Source organism: Pipistrellus hanaki (genome assembly GCF_964339955.1).
Source record: "Pipistrellus hanaki genome assembly, chromosome: 8".
Taxonomy (NCBI): domain Eukaryota; kingdom Metazoa; phylum Chordata; class Mammalia; order Chiroptera; family Vespertilionidae; genus Pipistrellus; species Pipistrellus hanaki.
In genome coordinates, this window is record NC_140510.1 from 79222600 (window position 1) to 79244242 (window position 21643).

General features: G+C 38.9%; 1 protein-coding gene across 30 annotated transcripts in view; it reads left to right on the forward strand.

Moving 5' to 3' along the window:
* MAP2 (microtubule associated protein 2) overlaps positions 1 to 21643 on the forward strand; it is a 223386-nt gene that overhangs the window by 187454 nt on the left and 14289 nt on the right. For 5 of the 30 annotated variants that reach the window (XM_084892947.1, XM_084892936.1, XM_084892963.1 and 2 more), the window contains 7 exons: positions 3352 to 3585; positions 5317 to 9006; positions 9211 to 9417; positions 9590 to 9724; positions 12571 to 12632; positions 16148 to 16318; positions 17642 to 17795. In XM_084892947.1, coding sequence (XP_084749073.1) covers positions 3352 to 3585; positions 5317 to 9006; positions 9211 to 9417; positions 9590 to 9724; positions 12571 to 12632; positions 16148 to 16318; positions 17642 to 17795 — 4653 coding nt within the window. The remainder of the gene's footprint in view (positions 1 to 3351; positions 3586 to 5316; positions 9007 to 9210; positions 9418 to 9589; positions 9725 to 12570; positions 12633 to 16147; positions 16319 to 17641; positions 17796 to 21643) is intronic. The other 25 variants (XM_084892937.1, XM_084892948.1, XM_084892940.1 and 22 more) reach the window with 10 other exon arrangements.

Genomic DNA, 21643 nt, shown 5'->3' on the forward strand with positions numbered 1-21643 from the left:
TGCATTGTAGATTTTTCTTAACAAGATTGAAATTAAACTTTATTTTCTGGTTAAAATCGGTAACTAAAAATTAAATTTAACCAAAATGCTAACTATGTGAGCATCCCAGACAATTAAGGTTGTGCTTCAAACAGGACTATTTGCCCCCATCATCAAAAAGATCATAACTACCTTCTTTTTTTTTCTTTCTTTCTTTCTTTCTTTCTTTCTTTTTTTTTTTTTTTTTTTTTTTTTTTTTTTTTTTTTTTTACTGATAAATAAATTGATATAAACACAGGAGAAATTAATCTACTTGAAAGAATAGCTTCCAAAGGATGCATTTGTTTTGCAATGCTTTGTCTCTCTGCCAGTGTTTTCATGGTTTTTCTGACTTGTTTGAGGGGAATGTATAGATAAGGTCTCTTATGCAGCAGGGGTGTCAGTGCATTTGATTCATTAGATCAATTACAAGGTTATTTATGGGATGGCTTTAATTCAGTGGCTCCTGAAGCATGAAGCATTCACCGTCTTCCATCCCATCACCTTGGTCTGGCTAATCCTTCTCCGTGGTGCTGCTTCTGTGGCCCTTTGTGTCCTTGTGCAGGTGTTGTCTGTCTGTCTGACCTTGTGTCTGTCTTGTCCAGCTCTCCCTGCAATTTCTTCCTGTGTGTCTGTTTGTAGATGAAGGGGCTGAGGATCAAGTGGGTCCTCTACACAGGTTCCCCAGCCACGAACCTGCCACCAGCGGGAAGAGGCGTAGACTCCTAGTCCCCTCCATCTCGGTGTCTGTGCCTGATGATGACCCTCCCAGTTCCGATGAGGAGTACTATGAGCATCTTTTGTTCCGCTCCCAGTGGACTGCCTCTAGTGTGCTCCCCAGTGTCCCAGCGCACAGCGCAGAGGCCCACTTAGGCCAGGAGAAAGGTGAACCCAGCATGGTCCCTTCTGCTCCTCCTCCCAGCCCATGGCTTTGGCTACATGCATTATGTTAGGGGTGCCTTTCTAAGTGGGGTGAGGGGATAGGAGCCTGTTTTTTTCCATGTGAAAGTGAAGTCCCTATATAGCTTATATCCATCCAAAGGCTTCAATAATTTATATAAAAGAAACCTTACTAGAGGCATGTGAGAACTCCCTTTTTCTGTATTGTTACTTCTAAAAAGGAAGCTAAAAAGTGGGGGCAGAAAGGGAGGAATCCAAAAAGGCTTAAACTAAAATATGACTCCCTTCTGCTCCTTGCAAATAAATCAACCGGAAAAGAATATATTCTCATATCCAAACAAGAGAAGATGACCCTGAATATAATTTTCCTTCCTTGGATATACAAACCAATTATAAATGGCCATCTTTTTTAGTGCCATGTTAAAACAATGCATAATTGATTCAGGCCCTCTTCCTGCTGTGCTTGCCAGCCATGAGCGGGCCTCTGAATGAGCGGCACACCCCCTGTGGGAGTGCACTGACCACCAAGGGGCAGCTTCTTGTTAAGCATCTGCCTCCTGGTGGTCAGTGCACATCATAGTGACCAGTCGTTCCGCCGTTCAATAGATTTGCATATTAGCCTTTTATTCTATAGGATGGGACAATACTCAATAGGAGGTTAAGTAGTTCCAAGGCAGTGGGGATAAGCTCACTGACTATGTTCCTGATAGTAAACTTCTTCCAAGGTCTTTTGGAAAACAGAAGCACCAATGACTCGACACTGATGGAGAACTATAACCTCTACTGAGTGAAATAAGTTCTTCTAATAGTGTAAATTAAGACAATTAAGAAAAACGTAGATTTTTGAATAAGGAACATGTGGAGTAGAAAACAAACATGATTTATACAAAATCATAAAATAGAAGGCTGAAAACTTACATGGATTTGGAAAACATGTAAATTAGCTTGATTAGGCTTTAATCGATAAGGTGACATTAGCAGCTACATTAAAAGTCTTTTAGCTGTAATTAAAATCTCTAATTTTAAGACATTATAAAACTGCCTTAGTAAATTAGAGTCTGCATTTTAAATGTTACTCCCATAGCTAAATTATGGAAATGAAAGTGTCTGCATGCTAAATGTGAGGAATAGGTGAAGTAGTTCTCTCCTCCCCCCAACTCCAAGGGTTTTAATATTTCTAAAACAAAAAACAAACAAAACAAAAAACTCCTTTTCTATCTATGTCTTTCTCACAGGGCCATTTAAACAATGTATAATTGTTTCAGAGGAAATTTTATAAGAATTTCTTATCAGTAAACTACAAAACAGCTTATATATATTTCCTCTAATTTCTTATGTGGTAAAATCAGATTTATTTTCCTGCCATTTGAAGCACAATAACTCATGCCCTTCATCAGTTTGTTTTTATATTTTAATAGTTAACATTTTTGCATGTGATACACACCTTTTGGGGGGATATTTTGGACATTTGCTTGCCACTCAGTTATCTCCCTGGTGGTTTTGAGTTGCAGAAATAAGACTTTATAGATGACATGCACATTTCCTTTCCTATTCAGTGTCAAAGGGAACTATTCCTGAACCACATTACGAACATTTCAGGTTTAGTATTATGAAAACAGTTGTGTCCGAGAGGCAGACTTTTCTTAATAGGTTGAACTTGTCCCTGAGCCTTGTTTTTCAAAATATTTTACTTACTCTTTTAAAGTTTTTATATTCTCTACTATCATATAATGTAGTGAAGGTAAAATAAATTGAGTTAGACAGTCTTTCACCATTGAAATACTATTCAATAAATTACATTTTAAATAGTTTTGGTGAACTTCATGATAAAGCTGTAAAGGTAATTGATTGGATCTTATTTTGAGACCAAGGCTTTTTTTTAAATTTTTTTATTTTTTTTTTTATTCCCAGGGTTCTTTAGCAAAGTTTGCATGTTTTAAATAAAGTGATCAGAAATTCATATGTAGGGACTTCGTGCATTGGAGAAAACAGCACGTGTCTGACGAGTGCAAAGTGTTTGTTTTTTTCAGTACATCAATGCATCTGTCTTTTCACCTCCATCTGTTATCTGGTAGCACCATCTCTTCCTTCCAACAAGCTTCTCACATGTGTGCAACTCACTGCCATTTCCACCAAGTGGATTCCTGGTTTTATGTTGCCATATTACAAGTGGTAATAGAGCAATAAAACCATTTCAGCTCTCAAATTTTAAGATAAACAACCTTTTCATGAGACTTTCAAAGGCATCATTATTAAGCAGATTCTACCCAAGTTTTCCGAGCAGTCATTAGCCTGCATTGCATTCGAACATTAAGTCTCTCATCCAAATGGTAAAAGAAACTCTCCTGAGCTGAACGTGTGCCTTGAATAATATGTCTGTGGTTGTGTGCATTGTTCTGTGGTCATGATGTCAACGTCTTTTTCATCCCTAAGAAGAAGCAGCACTAGAGGGTCCAGTGGCTGAGGAAGAGAAGCCCGGGAAAGAGTGTGGGGCTGCCAAGGTCTCAGGCCCACCCGAGGGCCTCGGTGAGGGCACAGTGGAATCTAGGCTGGAGGCCCATAGAGTTCCCGAGGAGAGTGCCCCCGCAGGGGCCCCGCAGGAGACAAGTGTAAAAGAGGTCACGGAGGTGTCTCCGGAAGTAAAAACCCCTTCCTCTGCCGGGGAAGGTGTGTCTTTCTTAGGATGTGCATGTGTCTTGTTGCAAATGATCTCTCCAGCAGCTGACCGGCCTGATGCCTTTCCAATGCTATCCCATTGCCGAGGCTTCTTGTGAGCCCACACCACTGACAGGCTTGCCGAGCAGAGGGGTGGCTTGCGCAGGGGCCCTGTGGCAGCTTGGTTTGCCACCACTGCAGCTGACTCCTGGGTTTACATTGCCATGATACAATCCGCTTTGCAGCCAGGCTGATGATGCTGTGTGAGCTTTTTGTCCCTCCGCCCCCTCTCATCTCAAATGTTTGCCAGTCACATTGCTAATACATGTATATTTTTATTTGTTTCTTTTGGGGACAGCAACTCATATGCTTTTGTTTCAAGTCGCAGAGTTGAGTTTTCGCACATGGAGGCTTCAATGACAGAATCATTTTTGTTTGCAACCGCAATATGCTCTGTTTTTTTTTTTTTATGCTTCAACAAGGACTGGTTTGGTTTCCTTAAAAGCTCCCGCTGATGCTTCTCATATCATTTCCTTTCCATGGCAGCCAACCCCTTTGGTCATCCCCATATCTCTTGAGTTTTCATTCATCTGATCTTTATTAGGAGTTCATAAACTATTTTTTTTCTATTGTTACAACAGGACACACAAGTATATAAGGTAATGATGATCCATACACTTGCTCTTCAAGAGATGACTGGATTTTATTATCCCCCCCTCCCTCCCCCCGGATATTTTCCAGATTAATATATCTGGTCCTAGTGACCACAGTGAAGTACCTTTAACCTTGGAACCAAGGGAGACTCTGAAGCCTTCTTGACTGGTGAACAAGTTAAAAAACAGAGTCATGTATTCCTGTGGAGCATCTCTAAAGGCAAACTTCCAGTTGATTGTGTGCCAGGGAATGAGGAATGAGGTGATGACCGAGGAGAGAAAGATATTATAGAGTTGACACTCTTTAAAATTTTATTACTTGTATAACTTCCCAGGACTAACATTATAATTCAGATTTTCTTATATTTATCATAAAGACTAAGTAATATTTGTTAAGAATTTTGAATCCATGATAGAAATTGACTTGTCGGTTCTTAGACCATACCATATAAAGTCAATAACAAATATTTATTAATAGTCCTGAAATTTAATCTTAATGAATTTAAAAAAACAATTTTAGTAATTGTTCAATACCCCCAAAATTTGTTGATCAAGATAATTAAAATCATAAACTTTTATTATAAATGAATTGATCTCTGCCCATGGCTTACCAATTTACTTTTAAATGAGAAAACAATAAGTTCAGTAGAAATCAGTCCTTTTCCATATTTAGTCCTATATATATATATATATACATGTGTATATGAGTTTTGCACCCTAATAGCTACATATCAGTATTCTTTAATTCACAATTTTTATCTGAAGAAGAAATCTACATTTTTTCTACTATACTACTTATCACACCCAGTTTAGAAGAGACTAAACAAAGGACAAAAGAATAGTCAAAATATCCTCTCTTACAATTTCTGTATGCATTAATTCACAATAAGAGCTCATCTTAGCAACGACTATATCTCAATCCTGACATTTTCATATTGATTTTTAAATGGGTAGAATGTGTGCATGCTCCATAGTTTTTTTCTTTTTACCCTGCCATTCATTTGTCATTTCAAAATATAATTTTAAGCTTACTGCCTGAAAGCACTTGCCTATTGTTTAAAAAAAAAAAAAATCAACCCAATTGCTTCAGGTTTACTTACAGCCTCGAAGATGGAGTTCCATGATCAACAGGAATTGACTGCCTCTTTACCTGAGCCATTAGCCAAGAAAGAAAAGGAAAGCAAGCCTGGTGAAGATCTTAAACATGCTGCCTTAGCTTCTCAGCCTGAGACAAGGGAAGTGTCCTCAGATAAAAAGGACAGACAAGGCCCGGAAGAAGGGAGAGTGCCTCTCACTCTGTTCGGGCACCCTCTTGGTGCCGGCCCAGAAGACTCGAAACCGAAGGCAGAACCAAGCCTGGTGGTCCCAGGTATTGATCTCCCTCCAGAAACCCCAGTTCCAAAAGGACAAAAGGACTGGTTCATCGAAATGCCAGTGGAAACAAAGAAGGATGAGTGGGGTTTAGTTGCTCCGGTATCTCCTGGCCCTCTGACACCCATGAGGAAAACAGATGTGTTCGAGGATATCCCGAAATGGGAAGGGAGACAGTTTGATTCTCCCATGCCGAGCCCTTTCCACAGTGGAAGCTTCACTCTCCCTTCAGATGTGATGAAGAATGAAATAGTGGAAGAAGCGTCGCCTCTTTCCCCGGCCCTGTTACAGTCAGAGGACAAAAAATCTCTGGAAGAAACCGGTGGCCCAGGTACTGCCAAAGACACTGCTAAAAGTGAAGAGTCCCATAAGGATAAACCTTACGAAATGGCAGAAGTACCAGCCTCAGAGGCAATCCCCTCACCCAGAGGTGCCCACACACTGGATGTAGAAGAATGTGTCCCAGAGAAAGTTCTGGATGATGAGAAAGGAGCCGTCAAGCAAGACAGTGTGCAGAAAAAGGAGACGTCCACCCTGAGTGGTCTGGAATCTCCACTGACTGAAAAGGAATCTCAGCTAAAGCTTGAGGGAAAGACAGCCGTTCCTGACAAAGAAGCCATGCCGAAAGAGCGTGAGCCCCCCAAACCGACAGACAAAGAAGCAGGTGTAAGTCAGCCCTCCCCAGAGCATGCTTTCTCAAAAGAGCAGAAAGACCAACAGCCTGCCACAGACACACGAAAACAGGAGTCATTCCCTGTGAGTTTGGAGCAAGCAGTGACCGCTAAAGCGCCGGAGAAGGAGCCCGCTGTGCTAAGTGAGAAGAATGCCATCGAGGATCTGTTCGAAGAAAAGGCTGCTGACAAAGGTGACAAAGTCGAAGGAGCTGGGGCTGCAACATTAGCTGAGCTTGACGTGCCCTTTTATGAAGATAAGTCGGGGATGTCCAAGTACTTTGAAACGTCTGCCTTGAAAGAAGAAGTGACAAAAAGCTTCCAGCCAGGAAGTGATTACTATGAACTGAGCGACACAAGAGAAAGCGCCCAAGGGCCTTTTGATACCGTATCTCCCCTGCATACACGTGGTGACAAGGGGCTTCAGGCAGGCAAAGAATCCCAGCCCGGCGCTCCAGCACCAGAAGCAGGCTATAGCACTCTTGCAAAGAGTTACCCACCCGATTTACCTGAAGAGCCCAGTTCTCCTCAAGAAAGAATGTTCACTATTGACCCAAAAGTGTATGGGGAGAAAAGAGATCTCCATAGCAAGAATAAGGATGACCTGACACTAAGCAGGAGCTTAGGACTCGGTGGTAGGTCTGCAATAGAACAGAGAAGCATGTCCATCAATTTGCCCATGTCTTGCCTGGATTCCATAGCCCTTGGCTTTAACTTCAGCCGGGGGCATGACCTTTCTCCTCTGGCTTCTGACATTCTCACCAACACCAGTGGAAGTATGGACGAAGGCGATGATTACCTGCCGGCCACCACCCCAGCCCTGGAGAAGGCCCCTTGCTTCCCCATAGAAAGCAAAGAGGAGGAAGAAGAACAGATACAGGAGGGAAAAGCCACCAGAGAGGGAAACGCTCAAGTCGAGACAGCGTGTGAATCGCCATTCCTACCCCAAGATTATTACAAAAACGGTGCTGTCATGGCCCCCGACCTGCCTGAAATGCTAGACCTGGCGGGCACAAGGTCAAGACTAGCTTCTGTGAGTGCAGACGCCGAGGTTGGCAGGAGGAAGTCGGTCCCATCAGGGAATGTCATTGAGGAGAACCGCACTGGCTTGCCCCCGGTCACTGATGAGAACCACGTCATTGTTAAGGCGGACAGCCAGCTCGAAGACATGGGCTACTGTGTGTTCAATAAGTACACCGTCCCCCTCCCATCACCTGTCCAGGATAGCGAGAACTTATCAGGAGAGGGTGGCTCCTTTTACGAAGGCACCGATGATAAAGTACGACGAGATTTGGCCACAGACCTTTCCTTGGTTGAAGTGAAATTGGCAGCTGCCGGAAGAGTGAGAGATGAGTTCAGTGCTGAGAAAGACGTGTCTCCACAGCCAGGACTGAGTAGGGAGTTTGATCTGGAGAGGAAAGCCAGTGATAAGTTGGACACTGTGCTAGAAAAGAGTGAAGAACATACTGATTCAAAAGAGCATACCCGGGAATCCGAAGAGGCTGGTGACAAAGTTGACGCGTTTGGATTAGGAACAACCTATGAGCATGCCTTGGCCAAAGAACCGACAGTGTCAAAAGACACAGAGAAAGGTCTCAGCTCAGTGCCAGAGGTAGCTGAAGCAGAACCATCCAAAAAAGCTGCATCAGAGCTGAATTTTGCCGCAAAGAGAGCTGAGCAGGGTCACTTAGATATTAAAGTCAGTGAGTTTGGACAGATGGCCTCAGGGCTAAACGTAGATGCTGGAAAGCCAACAGAGCCTAAATTCGAGGCCCCCCAGGACCTCACTCTCTTATCCGGGGCACCTCAGGAGGCAGATGCGTTTATGGGCATTGAGTCAGGCCACGTGAGAGAAGGCACCAAAGTCAGCGAGATGGAAGTCAAGGAGAAGGTGGCCAAGCCTGACCTGGTCCACCAGGAGGCAGTGGACAAAGAAGAGTCCTACGAGTCCAGCGGAGAGCATGAGAGCCTGACCATGGAGTCCTTGAAGCCTGAGGAGGGCAAGAAGGAGACTTCCCCGGAATCTTCTCTCATTCAAGACGACATCGCCTTCAAATCGTCCGTGGAAGTTCCTGGTGCCCCTGCTGTTTCAGAGGCCGAGTTAGCCCAGGACGAGAGTGCGGATGTCCAGTTGGCATCTACTCAGCCACCCAAGGAAGAGAGAAAAGAGACCCCAGGCATCTCCATCACACCCTCTGAGGTCACAGAGCCATTGCTTGGAGCCGCCGAGGCCGAACCAGCAGAAGCTCAAACCGAGGAAGAAGAGATAGAAGCGCGGGGAGAATATGATAAACTGCTCTTCCGCTCGGACACCCTGCAGATTGCCGACCTGGGTGTCCCCGGTGCCAGGGAGGAGATGGTGGAGACCTGCCCGGGTGAACACAAAGGCGTGATCGAGTCCGTGGTGACCATCGAGGACGATTTCATCACCGTAGTGCAGACCACCACCGATGAGGGGGAGTCCGGGTCCCACAGCGTGCGCTTCGCAGCCCTGGAGCAGCCGGAGGTGGAGAGGAGACCACCCCCTCAGGCCCAGGCCGAGGAGGAGCTGGAAGTAGAAGAGGCAGCGGAAGCCCAGGCAGGACCCAAGGATGGCGCCCCCAAGGCTCCGGCTTCCCCTGAGAGAGAAGTGGCTGGGCTCTCAGAGTACAAGACGGAAACCTATGATGATTACAAAGACGAGACCACCATTGATGACTCCATCATGGATGCTGACAGCCTCTGGGTGGACACTCAAGGTGTGCATTTTTTTTTTTTTTAATTTTCTGCTCCCAAAGAAAATCCCATAACCTAATGGATTTTTTTTTTTTCATTTTAAACCTTTAAAAACGCCCCTTTGTCTCTTTCTTTTTGCATTTTGTTCAATGGATGAAGGGTTCTGCACACTTGTTACTAATGCTCTTCTTGTTGTTCTTGTTGTCATGATTTGCTTTGATCCGCAGATGATGATAGGAGCATCATGACAGAACAGTTAGAAACTATCCCTAAAGAGGAGAAAGCTGAAAAGGAAGCTCGGAGACCATCTCTCGAGAAACATAGAAAAGAAAAGCCTTTTAAAACCGGGAGAGGCAGAATTTCCACCCCGGAAAGAAAAGTAGCTAAAAAGGAACCTAGCACAGTCTCCAGAGATGAAGTGAGAAGGAAAAAAGGTTCATTTAACAATCACTTCTTTAAAAATGTTTGTGACGTTAATTCGTTGTTACTCTTTTCATAGAAGAAACTTCTAACCGTGGTAACTATTGAATGAAATTTTGTTCGGTTTTGTTCCAAGTGTTTATTTTTCTCCTGATGGTATGCTTTTCTGTGTTTTCTTATTCATAGCAGTTTATAAGAAGGCTGAACTTGCTAAAAAAACAGAAGTTCAGGCCCACTCTCCTTCCAGGAAATTCATTTTAAAACCTGCTATCAAATATACTAGACCAACTCAGCTCTCCTGTGTTAAGCGGAAAACGACAGGTGACTTGTTCAATTCTGCAATGTGGCTGGCAAACATAGACATGTTTTGTTTCGTTTCTGTTTTTTAAATTTCATTACCGTAGCAGCTTCTTCATTTTATTTTTTTCTTCCTAAAGTATCTCAGTAGTCATGAACGATTTCAGCTATTACGTGTCTTGTATCATTATTCTTTTTTTTTTTCTTCTCCCTCCCTGCAGAAGAGGTCATGGCCATCTGTTTCTTTGTCATGCTCAGACTTAACAGTGATTGTATCTTGGCATTGTGCTCTAGTGTCACGTTCTGGGGACTCCTATTTTCATTCTGTGTGTTTGGGTAGACGATGGCGATGAATATAACCGTGGTATGCATTCTCATTATTTTGCTTATTTATCTCCCTCATGCTTAAACCCATATGTATTTGTCCTGCTTTCTAAAATGTTACTGCCAAATCTGTTACTGATGTTGATGAACTTACTAAAAGCCACCAAGAATGCATAGTGATTTAGAGATTGAAAATGAAAAGCAAATCTGAGTTAAAATAGTGGTTGCACAATTACTTGGCTTTGGATGACGGGGGGGTGGGGGGAGGAAACAAAATTATCTGGTAATCTCAAATTTTATTTCTCAGATACAAAATTATAAAGGTTTTTCAATCTATGGGATGTATCTCTCAGCTGATATTCCATCATTTGGGCTTTTCTTAAATGTGTTGGGTCCTATATTATTCATTGTTCAGTAATCAAAGATAAAACTCTCTCTCCCCATAGAATTTCTTAGAGTTTAGGTGTATTTCTATTTTATTGCCTTCTTATTTTTTTCTTCTTCAAATATACTTTTTCTTTTTTTACTGTTGAAAAAGTGATGGAATGAAGGAGCGCAAATCATATAAAAGCCATAAAATATTTATAATGCAAGCTCCATTCCTAAATTGTAGTATTAAGCATTTATTTACATGTATAATTATACTATGATAATCTTAATCTATGACATATTTTATTTTAACATTTCTTAAATGGCACACTTGCAGTCTACAAAATTAGATATCAGATTGTGAAATCAGGAAGGACTATTTTGCTTTCCATTTACATTAGAAGTGCCTTTTTATAAACATTCAGATGGTTTTAAATGTTAAGGGCAGCATTAACTTTTGTAAAAAGAAATCCAGATTATTGATGATTTTATGATAGCTGCTAATATCTCAAGTATTTTGTATTTGTATCCTTCATATCAGAATCGCTTAATATGCTTTTCTTCAAGAACTAGTCTCAAAGGTGGTATTTGAAAGTGGAAGACTTACCATTGTGCACAAACACTGATAATAAAGATTCAGGATGAGGAGTTACTCTACTCAATAGTTAGGAATTGACATGCCATCTCTAAATCTTATATCCACATCTTAGTTCATTTTTTCATTAAACATTCAATTTTCCTTCTAGTTAGCCAGATACTTGGGCAGGCAGAAACTCTTGATTTGGGCATAAAAATCCTATATTCTACCTGAAAGAATGAAAGAATATATCAGGATTTTGGAATTTCAGAGGAAATGTCAAGTGGTGTGGTGAAGTACCTACATGTCATTTCTAGTCAAGATCTTTGTACTAATTGGGATCTTCCTTACTCTATTCAAAGGTTGGTACTCAGTCAGAAAGCATACACCAAACAGGGTGACATTGGCTTGTAGCAAACTATGACACAGAAATCTGGGGGGAGGGGAAGGAAGGAAGAAAGAAAGAAATAGTAAGGATACATCATTTTCACAGCGTCTTCCTCAAAAAAAAAAAAAAAAGTCAGTTCCAGAATCTGTGAATAATCTTACTAACCAATCCGAAATAGCACGTACCATATTGTAGACAGTAATTATTTTTGTGTTAGAGCTGCAGATGGCATAAGGAACTTTCTGAAACTCATGCAAAATGCTTACTAGTATACGGATAAGGATTCCCCCGCCCCCAACTGAGGGTTTCTCTTTTCTGAAAGAAAATTAAGGAGGAAGTAAATACGCAAGCTTGTGTCTTCCTTTTTAAGCACAACTTTTAAATGCAGATGGTCTTCCAAAACGCAAAGGATTGTTTTCAGTCGTGAGAGATATTTATAGTCAAGTCAGGTAAGTTATCCACAGAAAATGCCCTGGAGATAACGGAGTTTTCAAATTGACGCCAGAAGTATGAAAGAGTAGCAAGAGAAACAACAGTAACAGATGTGGTAATAATTCCATGCAGTCAGTTCATGTGTAGGGCATGTTCTATACGACCAAAGTCAAAGTTCTCTCATGTTTTCTCTCTGTGACAACCTCTTTTGCTTCCCTTCTCTGCTCATGTGATATGTTTCACATCGAATAAGTGTGTCATTCGTATTGTAACATGAAAGGGTGCGGAGGGGAAAGGGGTTGGCTGGCCAAGAGCCTTTGGAACATGAAAGGCAGAAGTGCCTGTAGGTATGCCAATAGCTGCAAAAAGAGGGTTTGGGGATTATCTTCATGAGCTCTCTTTTATATTATGCCAACGGGAGAAACCAGGCGGGCCCTTCTTCCTTAAATTCTACAGCAATCCGAGTGCTATTCTGTGACTCCCGTGCTAAAGGATCTATCCTCATGTAGTAATAATGTAAAGGTGCATTGGTAACCAACAGGAAATTATTTGGTGTGCTTCCCTGTGCTTTGGTAAAACCTGGGGCTGTCTTAGTGAGCACACCCTAGAGTGGAGTGTTGTTATTGTTCAGGTTTCTGTAGGTTACTGAGTTTGAGTCTCAAAATGAGCAAAATGTTGCTTTGCATTAGTTGACACAACAAACTGTCCAACGTGAATAAAGCATGTGTGTGGTGTGTAGCCATTCAGTTTGGGGTTACCTGTGTCTTCTCTCTCCCGCAGCAGCAGGCGGTGACTCGTATCAGGTTCCCAGTGCATTTAAACAGGCAAAGGACAAAGTCTCTGTGAGTAAAACAATGTTCTCCCTGTTCCTCACTTGAAGATCCTCTTGGTATTAGTGGCTATGTTTTACTAACTTTAGATAAAATTTAGACTTTAGCTGTTTACTCTTAACTGTCGTTGTAAATCAGAATGATTCTCGGTGGCATTCGGGCATGTCTCAATGTCTTCTGCAATGACTTGTCGTCGGTGAGGGCTGCTCTTTATTAGGAAGACAAAACATCACAGAGATCTGGTAAAAAGGGGGAAGCCCAATTATTTTGTTTTCATAGATTCAAGATAAATCGTTATAGTCAACACAAAATTAAATTTTATAATACATATTTATTATGTCTACCAAATAAGAATCTGAGCAAATTGAGCATGCAGATGAGCAAAAGATAGTAAGGATATTATAATCCCCTTATCTAAAGACAACTACAGTTACCATTTTGATGTAAAAATCTTTGTTTTTCTCCTACACAATTATAGGTTTAATAACAAAAGCACAATCTATCAATTGTTTAATTAAACAGTAAACAGAATTCCATGTCACTGAGCATTCTTATACATTATCTTAATGACTATATCACATTGCATTTTATTTATTCATAGAATATACTTAATTAACTCCCTATTATTCACACTATTTTTTGTTATTTTTAGCAATATTACTATGCAGAAATCATTTTTTGCTAAATCCTATAAATGCATTCTTGTGTATTTCCTGTAGTGAAATTATTGTTTCAAGAGGAAGGCCCATATTTAAAGTTTTTGATCAAGGTTGTCAGATTGTCGTCCATTAAGATTCTACTGACTTTTATGTCCTGTTGTATATAAAAGCACCCACGTTCACCATTCTTACTAGCTATTCCTACACTTTTTCTATATTTCTCAAGTTATGAAGATGAAATATCTTAATGTTCTAATTTGCTTGTATTGATGATATTTAACTCCTTTATATATTTAAAATCTTTTTTAGTTTTTATTTTGTGAACTTTATGTTTATATTATTAACCATATTTTAAAAACCTTCAGAAGACCGAAGTCAACATGACTTTTCTTATCGAAAGAAAAATTGTAAAATCCTAAAATTACAACAGATCATTTGAATGATGTTAATTAGTAACATATCACAGTGTTCTCAGCCAACATGTATGATATGTGAATCACAATTCTTTGTTTAGCTTTTTAAAAACAAGTAAGATTTTAGACTTCCACTTTTTATTTATTGTGAAAAATAGGAATTCATTTTTAATAACAGCCAGACTTTTATATAATCCTGAACACAAGGAGCTTTATGTTGATAAAAATATAAATAGATATATTTAATTTTTATTTAGATGTTTTCAGATATAGTCTTGAACATATAGAAAGCAATAGAATCCATTTATTGGTTTGATAAATATTAGTGTTTATTTTGAAAACATTGTGATTTTAAGATTTGTATATCTTCACCTTCTGCTTCTGATGAGCAACTAGTCAGTGATGGTGTTTAAGAGCAGGGCTAGAACAGACTAGGTCCAATATTAACTATATTATCTTTTCTTCCTGTGTCTTCATTTTCCAAAAATAATGGAAGGGTTAAAAATTTCTATTTCATAAGTTAACTGTAAACATTAAATATAGTAATTTTATAAAATAGTGCCTAGAACATAGCATTTAACAGTGATAGTTGCTATTACTATTATTATTATTATACAAATCTTTGGCAGCAGATATGGAAAGTAAATTTGAGCTTTCCCCCATTAAGGAAAAAATGTTTCAGTGTATATTGTTTGAAAAATGTTTAGAAAATTTTCTTAAAAGTGCCTTTGCCTTTGAATAATTCAACAGGAATTGGCATTCAATGCTTACACTTAAGATCGAAACTATATACATCTTCTGACACAAAATGAACCTTTTCCCTTGTAAATACCCATCTCATTTTTCTGAGGAAAATTAGACCACCATTCTTTCCAGCTGTTTTTCACTAAACATCCCTCTTTTTGATTCCTTGTAACCTTATTTTTTTTCTGTTCCTTAAAATCCTATGATAAACTTTTATTTTTCTTTGATATTCAGTACACTCATCAGAATAGTTATCTCTGATTTTTCAATTGACCTTTATTGTGAACCTGACCTATAAACCTTCATTTCATTTTGATTTTTTGTTTGTTCATTTTATGTTGGTTTTGGTTTTAGCATCAGATAAATAGTTTCTTTTATAATTTGTGGCAATTCAGTCACTCATTTTTCTTTCCTGTATTCACACTTTTGAAATTCACTATTTTGTGGGTAGCATCCATAAAAATAAAAAATAAAAAAAAATGACTTGTGCTGACCCAGTTAACACTTCCCAGACCAGGTGCTGGCTCTGTAAAGCAGGAAGTGGGTTGTGCCACCAGTGCCAGGTTCTGCCTGTCAAAGCGGCTACGGGAGCTAGAAACTTGAGATGAGAAAATCTCGGTTTCGAGGGCTATTTTTAAATAACTAAATCATATTAATGATTTGAAGATATCCTTGGCTCTGTCATACTTGTCTGCATATTTAATAGAATTTCCCAAGAGACACGGGGCATGCCAGCATAGCTTACTTTCAAAACCATTGGCATCCACCCCACTTACTTCAAGTTGCCCACAGTCTCCCCCTGGGTTATCAACACCTACAGAGTCAGCCTTGGCTTTCCGTGGGCAGTCTCTTCAGTGCTGACTTTCCCTTTTGGAATTTGTAACACATCATACAAATTGTGGTCCATGAATGAAAATGTTATGAATTTTATGGCATAACTTCATCCCCAGTATGCATTTTACTCATAAAATAAACTTTTATATATACAAACTCAGCAGTTTTCTGATAAAATCAATGTATATAATCTAAAATATATATTTTATCAACTTAAAAATATTTTAATTATTAGATTTTAAATATGCCTTGTTCTTTTTTTAATTTTATTTCAGAGAGGAAGGGAGAGGGAGATAGAAACTTCAATGATGAGAGAGAATCATTGATTGGCTACCTCCTGCAGACAACCCACTGGGGATCAAGTCTGCAAACATTTCCTTTTACTGGGCATGTGCCCTGACCAGGAATCAAACTTGAACTCCTGGTTCATAGGTCGATGCTCAACCACTGAGCCACACCAGCCAGGCTTATACCATATTCCAAAATTGTTGAAATGTGACCACGATATTAATTATATATACATCTTAAGAGCTGTGTTTATCAAAGGAACATTTCCAACAAACTCACAAGATAGTATCATCTAAGAGAGTATCATGTAAGATCTATGGATTAGTCAGAGACTTTGTACATAGAATGCATAAAAAATATTTTAATCTGTACTCTCATATATGAATATTCCTAAGTTAAAAGGAGATATTCAATGAAAATCTCTCATTCTCATAAAAAAAATACATCTCTGTCATCATTTATAACCGTTTATCATGTGTTCTTATTTAAAATGTACATTTAATTTTTATAAGTTTATACATTTTTAAATTTCCTTTTACTTCATAGTTTGGTTTATTTTGTGCTTTTGTTTGTTTTCTTTCATGGCTAGAACTCTACCTTGTCAAAGATTCCTGCCTTACAGGGTGACACAAAGTCCCCACGATGCAGCTCAGCCTGCCCTAGTCCGACTAAAAGGACTACATTTTCTGACGGTTTTTTAACACATCCCTCCTCCGCGGGCTCCACAGCCCGTTTGCCACACTCAGAATCAGGGAACAAGGTAAGGCAGCAGGTCAGTCAAAGGCGCAGAAAGGAATCTAATTTGGGAAAAAGTTATAGGACAGAATCCAATAAGTGAATGAAAGCAAACACTTTAAATGCTGACAGGGGTGACATATAAATAATAGACCTTTATGAAAAATATATGCAAATTAAAAGTTTGAGTAGCTATGAATAGTCTAACCATTAAAAAACTAGAAAATGTTTTTTTCTAGGTGTATCATCCATTAATTTATTATTGGATGATATACCTAGGAAATATAATTTAAATTTCAAATACAAACAAATATAATTTAAATTTCAAATACAAACAAAATTTATTAAACATGTTGCATGTAGCATGTTACATATATAATCTAATATATAGTAGTATATTGTATAATCTAATAATACCAAATTATAGTACCCTGCACCTTCTCAGAACCTGGGACCCCTCAGGGGGTGTTGGAGGCCTAGTGCATGGTTTCAGCTTAATCCTCACAGACCAGGCTGAGGGCAGGACCCCACTGGTGCACAAATCCATGCACAGGGCCTCTAGTATGTATAGATCTTTGGTTAATCTCTTCCCCCCTTCCCCTCTCCCATCTTCCCTCTGAGGTTCATCAGTCTGTTCCATGTTCTCATACCTGTGTGTTGAGCATCTGCCCCCTGGTGGTCAGTGCACATTATAGCTACCGGTCAAACATTTGGACAGTCACTTAGATGTTTGTTATATATAGATAATACAGTAGAGAGTTTGGATTTGATATCAGACACATCAGGATTTAATAGTGATGTCTGTTACCTACCAACTTGAAAAAATTATATAAAGTGATTAAGCCTGTCTCTTTGGCTATAAAATGCATATCATTTTTGTGCTAAGAATTAAGTCATAAGTGAATATAAAGTGCTTCCAGTTCCTATGACATAGGTGCACAATGTACGCAAGGTCATTATGAGGAATATTATGCATGCAATGCCCTACTGCCATTCCTTTCTGATTAATAAATTATCATGCTAACATAGATTTCTCAGTAAAATTATTAATTTGCTAAAATTAATTCATTGAGTAAATTCATTTTGCCTATATTATCAGGATTGGAACTTCATAATAAATTATTAATACTAAATCTGAAGTAATCCATTTTAAGAAAACCTCTAGGCAAATGTGAATTCTAAGTTTTGAAGTAGAAATGCTTATAAGCAGGTGAAATTCAGTAGTGCGTATTAGAGAAATGAATCTAGCAGCACAGGAGGAAAAATAGCCAAAGCAATGCAATCACCTTGTGTCATTAAAAATAAAGGTTTCCAAGAACCCAGCGTCCTTTTGTTCCCCCTCCCCCAGCACCAGGATGGAGTCACCAAGAGCCCAGAGAAGCGCTCTTCTCTGCCGAGACCCTCCTCCATCCTCCCTCCGCGGAGAGCTGTGTCGGGAGACAGAGATGAGAACTCCTTCTCCCTCAACAGTTCCTTCTCCTCTTCAGCACGGCGGACCACTAGTAGGTTCCTTTGGTTTCTCTTCCTTTCTCGTCACGTTTCTAAAATCCCATAAGGAGAGCAGAACTTGCGTAGTTATACTTTACATTTGTCAACCTGTGCTTTAAAATCAGATTGCGTTTGTCCTAAGCATCAGGAAATCCGGACAATGGATGGGTCCTAAGAGCTGTTTGAGTCAAAATGATTCATGGCAGAAATGAGTACATACTGCTTTGTTATTAAACGGGATTGGGACAACGTTGTTCTTCTCAGAATATGTTTCCCCCTTCTTTCACATTTAGTGTAAAAATAAATTTGACAGAAGTAATGAAGAAAATCTGTAGTCAGGTGTTTAGAAAATATATAGCTATAGAAACTTAACCCTTAAAATCTAGTGGAAAGTCAACAATCAAAGCCTAGGATCCTGCTCAGTTTGTTGAGAATTTGCCTTCCAATCAGGCTGTAAACAGAGCGGGTTCTGTGCCAGAGCTTTCTTTAGAGCAATGGCCCATCATGTACTGGTTGATAGTTATCACAGTGTATGTAAAGATTATAAAAATGTTCTAATCATACATTATCTACTTATATGCTGTGTTGTTACCAAGATTATCTAGTAAAGCCTGGGTTCAATACTTTCACAAATATGTTTCTATTACACCAAAAATGGCTACCATTTATTGAGACATGGAGATGCTAAAATCATAAGACACATTCTCCACGCAATTTAGTTAACAAAGCTAATGGTTAGGTATTAATAACCTCAGTAAGTCTTCTAATGAGAAAACTGACCTTTTTAGAGAGGGTAACTTGTTCAGTGCTATTCAGCTAGTAAGTGGTTGAACTTGGCTGTCAGCCCACTGATCATTTCACAACCTGTCCTCATAATGTCTTCTCTGTATTTATTTGGAAGAAATAGTTCCAGAGAATTGCTCTATAGAATCCCTTTGGGAAATACTTCAATATCTGTATAACTTAAAAATCATTACAAATTGGTGGAAACATTTGAAAAATAGTCTCTGCCATTAAAATCCATTACAAAATGGTGGAAATTGCCACTGCTATCACATTATAGTTGACTTTACCACTTCTTTTTTTAATTTTTAGTAATTAGCTCACTTGAAATGTGACTATTTTTGCATGACATTTAAACAGTGCTTTTGTCAACAATGAAAATGTTTGTTATAATTAGAGCAATTGTGCTCTACATCATTTAGCTTCATGAAGTATTAACATCCTTTGAAATATGTGCTAGGAACACTTTGAAAGCATTAAAACTCTTTTTTTCCTTAGCAAAAAAATAAAATATTCAAAAGAAATTGGAAAGAATGCATTTAAGAGTTAGTCATCTCCAGAGAAAAGACTTCAGCTCCAGAGTTGGAATTGGGCATAACCCTGGGGGTGTTAAGACAAGACAAATGTATCAGGTGCTCCCCAAATGCAGATCATAAATCATGTTTCTATTTGTTGCTATGGAAACAAATGGCACTTCCTTCATAAATCCACAACTTCAAGCCACTGTGCTCTACCCTATAAAATGTACCTGCATATAAATTGTTTTTTTGTTCTGAGTCATCCTATTTTGACTTTCTAACTTTACTTACATAAGCGTGTTTCATTGTATTAATTTTCCGGCGTATAAGACGACTTTTGAAATGAGAAAAAGTCAACCGAAAATCGGGGGCAAAAGACCAAAATTGCACAAAAATTACCTGCAGATCTTTTTTTTTTTTTAATATATTTTATTGGTTTTGTACAGAGAGGAAGGGAGAGATAGAGAATTAGAAACATCGATGAGAGCCATTGATCAGCTGCCTCTTGCACACCCCCTACTGGGGATATGCCCGCAACCAAGGTACATGCCCTTGACCGGAATCAAACCCGGGACGCTTCAGTCCCCAAGCCGACGCTCTATCCATTGAGCCAAACCGGTCCCGGCAACAGATCTTGATGGCAAAGTAAGTCTTTTCTTTGAAGTGGGGGTTAGTCTTATACAGCGAATATATGCCTAAACCTGTTTAGGGGGTCATCTTATACACTGGAAAATACTGTATTTGATAATGAACATAACTGATACTCTAAGGAAAGGGTTTGTTTTATCTCCACATAGCAATAGCTAAAAGGCTCAGGCACAATTAGAAGAATGTGATTTGCCTGTCATCTTTTTAACTGCACCCAAGAATGTTCTAGCAGTTGGTACAGCTATTGAAAAGATTTGAAAGGAACAATGCTACACCGGAAGTTAGTTTAGGCCCAAAAGGAGGAAAATACATTGTCATTGAGGAGCTGACAGGATAAATAGGAGTGTCATTTATTAAAGTAACTTGTAAGTATTTTAATTTTTTAAATCTTTATTGTTGAAGGTATTATATATGTCCCCTTTCCCCCCATTGACCTCTCACCTCCTTCACCCCTATTTAGTTGTTTTAGTATCTTAAATTTAACCTTTTTAAATGCCAGAACATATAAGAAACACTCAGATTTGTCATTTTGATGACTAGAACATCACTTATTGCAATAAAAATTGATTATATTTATTGAACAGCACTGTTAATGGCATAATTTTAGTGATTTCCCCCCTCATTCTCCAGATGTAACCAAAAACTTTATTCTTTAGTTTCCCAAAGCTTAAAGCCTTTTTCTAAAAGTATAGCAATGACTCTTATTTTTAAAAATATCTTTCGTAAAAATTGTTCTTCACACCCAAAATATTGCATCAGCTTAATCTCTATAAAGTCAAACAAACAAAAACAAACACCTCAGCACACTTGGATCAATTCTGAATCCGATTCGTACTATTTAAAAAAGAAAATATATTGTATATCTCCTGTGTACAGATCCCATGAAAGCTACCCTTGCTGGGTACAGTGACAAATAATACAGAGAAGATCCCTCTCCCTCAAAGACCTGAGTTATCGGGAGGTTAGGAAATCATAGAGAAAACATTTGAGGCAGAAATGAAGTTCTTCAGAAGGACATAGTGGTTGATTGAAGCCTGCGTAAAAAAACTTGGTCATAAACAAGCTGAGTAGAAAAGAAGCTACAGGCAAGTTGGGTGTGGTTGTATCATCCTGGTCTCGAAATACAATTTTGTTGAAAGCAATAAAAATCACAGAACGCTCACTAATTTATCACTTCGGTCTCTTCATATCTCACTTCATATTGTCAGTTGAAGAGTTTACCTATTTTGCCCTTATGTTACAAACCAAATTGAAAGGGCTACTTTTAATTGATATGTGAAAACTGTTCACTGAAAGAGGGAATAAGTTATTCTGTTTCTCCAGGAGATTAAACCTAGACTAATGAGTAGCTCAGTGGTGCCCCTACATCACAACTGTCTCAGAAGCTCTGTGGAGCTCACTACTTGTAAATATGTAAGCAAATATTAATTGTCCTCTTTCTCAGGAAGACATTCCTACAACAATGGTCAATCAATTACATTAGATGACTCTGTCCTTTTCACTTCATTGGTTTCAAACTTAATGAGTCAGATCTTTATCCTCTCTGCAGGATTTCTAAAAGAGTCCTGGATTTTTACAAAGTACCATATACTCAGTAGTGAAAAATAAAAATCATGTCCTTTCTATAAAATACAAAAAAGTAAAAGAGTTTGTATAATCAATGTAAATAATGTAAATAAGTAGTCTATAAATGAAATCAATGTATTACTTTAAGAGAAAAGATTTTTTATGTTAAGAAAAAGATAAACATCCCAGCCAGTGGGTGTTGCAAAGTGGTTGAGCAAGAACCTATGAACCAGGAGATCATGGATTAATTCCCAGTCAGAGAACATGCCTGGGTTGTGGGCTCAATCCCCAGTAGGTTGCCTGCAGGAAGTAGCCATTCAATGATTCTCATCGTTGATGTTTTTATC